Source organism: Anarrhichthys ocellatus, unplaced genomic scaffold, assembly GCF_004355925.1.
Source record: "Anarrhichthys ocellatus isolate YVR2014 unplaced genomic scaffold, GSC_Weel_1.0 scaffold18, whole genome shotgun sequence".
Lineage (NCBI taxonomy): Eukaryota > Metazoa > Chordata > Actinopteri > Perciformes > Anarhichadidae > Anarrhichthys > Anarrhichthys ocellatus.
This window is the reverse complement of record NW_022280048.1, coordinates 3,128,362-3,136,575: the sequence shown is the minus strand read 5'-3', so window position 1 is coordinate 3,136,575 and position 8,214 is coordinate 3,128,362. Positions and strand designations below refer to the sequence as shown.

The 8,214-nt window shown below is 39.8% G+C and overlaps 1 protein-coding gene across 1 annotated transcript; it reads left to right on the top strand.

Annotated features, from left to right (window-relative positions):
• The first annotated feature begins 6,448 nt into the window (after positions 1 to 6,448).
• On the top strand, positions 6,449 to 7,816 carry hrh2b (histamine receptor H2b). Its single transcript, XM_031856878.1, has 2 exons — positions 6,449 to 7,069; positions 7,337 to 7,816. The coding sequence occupies exons 1-2, from the start codon at positions 6,449 to 6,451 to the stop codon at positions 7,814 to 7,816; spliced, it is 1,101 nt and encodes a 366-aa protein (XP_031712738.1).
• Positions 7,817 to 8,214: the final 398 nt, after the last annotated feature.

Below are 8,214 nucleotides of genomic sequence, written 5' to 3'. Positions count from 1 at the left end.
GTGTGTGTGTGTGTGTGTGTGTGTGTGTGTGTGTGTGTGTGTGTGTGGCTGGCTATTATGCATGTGTTTTCAGTGCTGGATATGCCTGGAGGGGAGAATTTGGAGGACAGTGACTCTCTTGGTTGAAGTAAATCCTAATGTAGAGAGCCAGGACAGGCAGACCAGTTCATCTGAGGACAAACTGGTCAATTTGAATGCCATAGAAATATTCACGAACTCAGAAAAATCATGTCTATTATTTCAGTCAACATGTGTTTTGTTATCTTGGAAGGTCATAGCCAACTATCTACCACATCACAAGCTAGGATGAGTTTGGAATAACAAAGTTCAGCAGACAAGTGAGAGAGATTATTTCTCAAATCCAATATTTTTAACCAAGTATGCTAGCACTGTGTAATTAATGTTAGCATTTAGCTCAAAGCACCACTGTTCCTATAACTACGGCCTCACAGACCCACTTGCATGTAGACTCTTAGTTTTGTTGAGTTAAGGTATCATTCAAATCTCGGTGGTTATCTTGTGATTGCTTGTCTCTTTATTTCTTGTATTCCATCTGTGTTTATTTCCAAAGTTTACTTCCAAAAGTTCTTAAAATTGAATGCTGCTTTAGCTCAACGTATCCCCTCCACATGCTGAACCTCTGTGGGGAAAGTTTTTACAAAGATAGCAACATTGTAAGCAAGTCAGAATTTCAAAACTACACAATTCAATTACAATATGTATACGAACATACCTTCATTGAAGTGTATCGTAAGTGAGTAAAGTGTGCCTCACCTTGCCCCACTCACCGAAACATTAACCATGTACTTCCTAAGCAAAACATAGAGGCCACAAAACACGCAACAAAGACACAATGACTCAAAATTGGGTGTTTCTTAAAAATAGATATTTTTGAGCCCGTTGAAATGTGAAAAAAACACTCTTGTTGTAAGAGGAAATACATTTTAAAGCTAAAACATGAATGGATGCACTAGAGGGAGTTAAAGTGCATACATGGGTTACATGTGTCTGTCTGCACATGTCTGAGAGAGAGAGAGAGAGAGAGAGAGAGAGAGAGAGAGAGAGAGAGAGAGAGAAATAAGTTTACACTCAAGCAGGATCAAGGAAGCAGAGGAGAGCACTCATGATCTGGGAAGAAGGTTTGCATCAGACGGACATTTAAGACAAACCATGTGAGGTGAGTCGGCACAGTTTGAACAGCGTTATTTGGATGATAATAGAGGGCATCTAGGTGGAGGTTGTATTCTTGTTCAAGCTGAATTACTACTCTTTCACTCAAGTCTTGAGACAATGTACATATTCCTCAATCATTTGGATGTGTTCTTTGAACATTATTACACATGTGAGTTGGCTTTCACTTTAATTGTTCTACATATTAGTGTCTCAGCTGTATAGGTTTTAGCCCTGACAGAGGAGGTTAATGTTGGACAAGGACGGTAATGTTGGGTAGTCAGTTTGTCACTCAGTTTGAACCACTTGTTTGGAGTATGTCTAAGATTCAGTACTCAGAGACGAATTAAGTATGTATTCACGTGTGCAGTTTTATGGTGTTAAAATATACTGAATTTTAACTGTATATCACTACTCGCAGCTGTTTTTCTGTCTGTATTTAAGTTAAATGCTTTATAAGTCATTTAATTGCATCACTCTTGCTAACTTCTTACAGTAAAAACACAACAATGTGACCCGTTGATATGATCACCAGCAATCCTGTGGGAGTTGTTCCAGTCAGCTACAAAGCAATGAAGTTTATGCTTCTGAAAATGTCTTACTGGTCTGCTTAAACAGCACATCCTGTATAAGCTAATGGAATAGAACATGTTTGTGGCAGAAAGAAATTCAATAAGCTCAGCACAAGAGGATAAGGCAACAATACAAATGCACTGTACGCAAATTATATAACGTCTCCTTGGGGCATGACCTTTGGCAAATTGCCAAAACATAAATGGCATCACCAAGCTTCAAACGGTTTCCCTCTTCACATGTTTGCTGATTGCTGATCTATATTGTTGGCCCACCTTGTGTCGTTCCGGGCCGGATGTTTTGTCACATTATTATCTCACACTGTTGACTTATCTACCTCGCCGGCTTGACTTACTTAATATGTTCCATGATGCAGGTTTTTTTTGTTTTGACCTGGGAGGGGATTTTTAGGTTCTCTGACCTTAGTGAGCTGACATTTACTTATATTATATACACAGCTGCCAAACAGAAACATGATGACATGTATTTACTGATGAGAAAAGCAATAGATTGCTGAAGAAAAGTAGAGCAGATATTTTTTTTTTTGCTATTTCTCTTTGACTGTCTGGGGATGAGACACATTAATTATGCAATGAATTGTAAAATGATCTCAGGCTCTCACCATGGTACTGTGGTGTCTGGTGCTACACCAGCAATGAGAGTGGAGTCAAATATGGCTTTTAGTTGAGCTTACTGTCAAATCCTGTCTGACTCTTTTTGGCCAGTGAAGGCTGGTCTACGTTGCGCAGAATGAGAGCAGCAGGCGGACACAGCGCAATCTAAACTCTGTCAGTGCTGAACAAAAAAAGTCACCATGGAAACAACAAGTGTTTATCCCGGAGGGAATCTATTGACATTAATGAAAAACATTAAGACCTTGGATTCTCTGAATGGCCAGGTACAGCTGGAACGATGGCTACTTCAAAACACTTAAATAATAGCTTGAGGAAACAAGGTCCAATTGAGAGGAGCTATGTTGTGCACAGCCTACAGTCTAAATGATAAAAAAATGTGTTAGCCTTCTATGTAAATTAATTACCTTCGCATTGCAGCCATATCTCATGTGTAGCAACATGGCTGGGAACGTCACTGTCAATTCAAATTTGCAGGAATGTTACTTGGTCTAGGTGCTATCTTAGAAAGTCCTAATATATAGTATAATTGGTTATTGTACTTTTCATAATAATGGTAGTCTAACAGAAAATGCTAACCTCTGTATTGTTAATACTGTTCATCATAAATTATTAATTTCCTTTGCAGATACCAGATTATAAAATGTCGTATTTGCATTTTAAATGAGCACCGTGCTCTCCTGTCTTGTCTCTTACTTATGTTCAATTCTATCATCTTTTCTGGAGAACATTAAAGATTAACCATAAAACATAGTTGGCAGCATCATACTTTATACAGTTCAGAGTAGTTTCTGCAGATATTCCTGTCAGACTGCACACAGCCATAACAGGGCAGCCTGTATGTCTCCTGAAAGGCATAAATCTGAGCAAAAGAAGCCCACTTCCACCCCCAGGTGAAATTACACCCTCGTACGCCCTTGTACTTAACCTTAGTAGCATTGACAAATAAACTCATATGATATGCGGCAATACTTTTTGGTGTCCTTTTTTTTGTTGTTGAGTCTTTGAGCTCTTAAATGTGCACTGTGAAGCGTGTGCCAAGCGCGTAGGTGAACTACGGTGGCTGATACAGAAATGTAAACGCGAATGTCCAAATCTAGAGCCAGTATTTGGTTTGTCCAATTTTCGGCTACTGTAGAAACATGTTAGCCAGCTCCCTAAAAATGATATGTTCCATATATAGATATAAACAGCTCATTCTAAGGTAACAAAAACACAGCGATTTTTATTGTTAGATTATTATACACTAAAGACAAATTCCATTTCTGCCTCAGTTACACCTAAAACACTGTTTCTTTAAAATATTGCAATATGAGGTACTTTTTTGGGATACATCACTACGATCAGTCGGCTACTTTAGGAAATTGTCTGTGGAGTGTGCTTGCAGTGGTTGTGATAATAATAATGATAATAATAATAATAATAATAATAATAATAATAATAATAATAATAATAATAATAATAATAATAGTTATAATAATAAAGTTGTGGTTCTGTTTTAATTATACTTCAACACATAGAAATCATAATTTGACCACCCGCATAATTTCCTCCACCCTAACTTAAACATCATAAACACTTCAGGTTATCATATCTGTCATGACAGCAGGGATGATATTGTGTTTGGAAAAACCTGAATAGGGTTAAAGTCTTAATCATAAATCAAGAGATAAAGCAGTTAAAAGACCCTGGTAATCCGTCATTTCTTATGTTTGTTGTTACTGCAAATTTGACATACTCTTTCTTGAACTAAACATGAATGAGCAAGCAGTTTATTTTGTTTAACAGGCGACATTAAGTTGGAGGTACTTGTATGCTCCTATCTGTGTATACCTATGTATAACTTGTGTGTCATTGTGTTTTTAGAATCCTGTTTGGATAGAGAGGTTAGTTGAGGTGTGGTCCAGTCCAGATGGCCATATGGTATCTGTATCAGAGCTAAAAAAAAACAAAAAACTAGCGCATTCATAACTAACTGTTCACTAACGGTTACAATGCGATTTAAAGTGTGAAGATGCAAACATGCACTGAATAGAATAAAATAAACACATATGGTTTAAAGCCATAGCTGCATGTATAGATGTTTGAGTTTGATGAGATATTTACATTTAGCCTCTAACTGTAAACATAGTACAATCTAACGTCACTATCAGTCTGCTGATGCCTCTGTGTTGTAATCATCAAACCTTAATTAAAGAATTTGAGAAATATCTGTCTAAGCAAAAGGTCATCTATTTGTTACAGGAGAGCATCAGATGGCCTTACTGAAGCAGGTAGCAAATTAAAAACAGAACTACCAAACATGCAGAATGTATACACTGCCAAACAGCAGTCTCGTTGGGGCTGGACTACTTTTCTGGCCAATGGTATCAGCATTCGTTTTTTGTTAATTGTAAAACACAACAAAACATTAGAAACATGGCATGGCTGTACATATTTTTGCCTGTTTATTCATTCTAAATCCCAAGCGATGCCATGTAAAGAGCAGCATGTGAAACATGAAACATGAGACAAACACACATACTGGATTAATATCATTGGATTATATTCGCTGTTGTTTAAAGTTACGTGTGTAAAAAAGTACAAGGACAAGTGATTTCCTGTTGTAGTCTGCTGAAAAAAAGACAGAAAATACCAACTCTTCCCTGAGAGGCATGTCTTGTGATCCAGATGGATCATATTTTACTCGTTTATATACATTGAGTTTAATATGCAGCCGTCTATCCTTTTGAAAAGAGAAAATATCTTTATTTATGGTTGCAAACTCATTCGTGAAGAAACATTTGTGTCTTTAACCTTCTAAAAGTAGCCAGCAAAATATTTCAAAGCACATATGGGGTTAGAAATCTCTCTTTTTTTAGACTGGCTGAGCTTGGATGTGTTTACTTTACTCCTTAGACTGTGGCAGAATGTTTTATGATTGTTTATAAGATCTTGTCTTGCATTAGTTTGTCAGTGATGCATTATATAGCGCTGCCCACACTTTAGCAAATGCTCTCTCTCTTTACTAAATGTTCCCGTCTCTAGGGGGAAGCTCCTCGATCTCAACATATGTCCATAAAAAAGCACATTCTCTTCGTCTCTCTGTGTGCTGCATCATCCAGGTCCATTACTCGTTTCATGTGCACCCGCAGGCCGGCCTTAACCCTGCAGAGAACACAACCTATTCCCTCTGTATTGTTCTATCCCCTGTGTTAGTGTAAGGGCTATAATGTGCAAGCTGAATAATGTCAGCTAATGTCATAAAGTCAGCCTTGCCACTCCATGGGGATGGGGGTGTTGTGTATCTGGTTAAGCATAACAATGGATAATAATGTGGCTGACATGACAATGGATTTTATTTTCTTTAGTATATGGAAATGATAAAAAGCTGGTGTGTTAAACAGAATCAAAAGCACAGAACATCCCTGCTGCATTGAGGATGTTGATGTAATCAACTTGTTGGTGTTTAGCAACTTTATGGAGTTTAGACCTAGAGAATAGTGTGTACATAAAAGAGAGTGGAATGTGTGGTGCGTAGTTTATGAAAGCTGATATGAGTATAAATGGTGATGTATTAAAGTTGCACTCTGGTATTGTTGTCCTAGTTCCTTTGTATTACATTTTGCATTGAAAAGTAAATCTGTAAGTACATTTATTAAGAGCGAGGAACTCATTTTAGAGTTGTCATTTAAGCCATGTCACTCATGGAATATATGCTGTAGCCTATTTTTCTTTTTGCCTTTTTTATGCATGTTTTGCTAACAGAAAAGTAGGGAGACTGTGCTTTGCTCTTTTACTCCTTTGAAATACACTAATGTCATTTATATGGTGACCTGAATTTTCAAGTAATAACCATCGTTCTTGTTCTTCCTCAGGGAAGTGTTTACAGCACTGGCACTGGGGGGAATAAAGATGGCTGGGAAGTGCTTTGTGTGTGATCTACACCTGAACATGATCACCTTTATGCAAAAGAGCCATGCTAAGAAGTGTCTGACGGGAAAGTGAACTGACAGTGGATGAACATTTTCTACTGAGATAACAACAGCAGCACTGTCTCCGTGCGTGACCCAGTGCCCGAGGAGCAGGTCACCATGCTCTCCATAGCTCTCCGCTGGCTGCTTCTGGTGTCTTTTATCATTCTGACCATCGCTGGGAACGTGCTGGTGTGTTTGGCTGTGGTGCTCAGTCGTCGACTGTGGCGCATCGCTAACTGCTTCGTGGTGTCCCTGGCAGTGACAGATCTCCTGCTAGGCCTGTTGGTGCTGCCCTTTTCTGCCACCGTGGAGCTGCGCAGCGGAAATTGGCCCCTCGGAGGAGCTCTGTGTAACATCTACATCTCACTGGATGCCATGCTGTGCGCCTCCTCCATCCTGACCCTGATGGCCATCAGCGTGGACCGATACCTAGCCATTTCAGCTCCCCTTAGCTACTTCCGGAGAGTCACCCCTCTGAGGGTGACACTGGCCATGATCGCCATCTGGGCCTTGTCACTAGCTGTGTCCTTCGTGCCCATCCACCTGGGCTGGAACACAACGGACTACAGAGTGCAGCACTTGGACTGGGGCATGGGGGATGAGGTCAAGGAGGGACTCTACTGCCAGTTTGAGTGGAATAACAACTATGTTCTCATTTATGCCTTTGGCTCGTTTTACCTGCCTCTGCTGCTTATGTGCGGAATGTATCTTTGCATATTCAGAGTGGCACGAGAACAGGTCAGTGTTGTTTTCATTTTGCAGAACATGCAGAGGTGGGACATAAAAGGTCATAATTTAATGCATTCATTGCTTTTTGCTTTGGAAATGAAGACCAAATAGGATTTCATATTAGTTATCAGCATATTAGTGAAGACAAACCATTAAAATAGCATTCACAGAGTCATATTCACATGTTGCTGAATTAAATTCTTTCATCAGCAGATAAGCCTGCAAGCTTATCTCATCTTCTATCGCTCTAACCTTTTCTCAACTGATCTTTTCAAGGTGCGGCGTATTCGTGCTGCCACTCCATCATTTGCGCGCACAGCATCAACTGCAGCCATAGCCCGGGAGCACAAAGCTACAATCACCCTGGCAGCTGTGCTGGGGGCCTTTGTCATCTGCTGGTTCCCCTACTTCACCCTCTTCACCTGCATGGCCATAAAGGGAAAGACGAACCCCCCTAACACACTTAAATCTGTGATCCTGTGGCTGGGCTACTTTAACTCAGCACTTAACCCTATCCTGTATCCAGCCTTCAACAGGGATTTCCGCAAGGCCTATGGAGAGCTGCTCCGCTGCAGAGGACTGTCTCACAGAAAACTGCAGCTTACTCGCTTGTCCGTGCATAAACAAATGACCTTTACTGATGGACAAAGGGTTTCCCAACGGCCTGAGAAACATACAGACACGGTTAATAAAGACACTGAGGGGAAGAGCCTCACTCTACATGAGAGGAATGGTATCCCTGATATGCCACGGTGAAGTGCCATGGATGTGCGGTGCCAAAGATAATACATTTTTTGTAAAACTAAAGGCACAATATGATGAATGTACAAAGCTTTTTTGCAAGTGTACCAGACACAAAAGTAGTGCATGAAGTAATCCAATGGGCGTGTGTTAATAATAATAATAATCAATGCAATTCACAGTACTCATATCTCTGCTTATTAGACAGGTTTGTATTGCACACAGCAGTGTAATTCAAAATAAAGAGCAGGCAGAGCAGAGAGGAGTGGAATGAATAGATGACTCAGTAAGTTTACCAGCTAGCTGCATGGAGACAAAGGTGGTTAAAAGTTAGCACATTCATTATTTTCTCTCCCCTCAACCCTGCCAGTGAAAGTGAATAAATGACCAGCATGTGTATTTGATATGTAACT

Bases quoted from the DNA above. Each gene is read 5' to 3' on its own strand.
- hrh2b (XM_031856878.1), top strand. From the start codon at position 6,449: ATGCTCTCCATAGCTCTCCGCTGGCTGCTTCTGGTGTCTTTTATCATT. The intron at 7,070-7,336 runs GTCAGTGTTGTT...GATCTTTTCAAG, and splicing joins TCAGAGTGGCACGAGAACAG to GTGCGGCGTATTCGTGCTGC.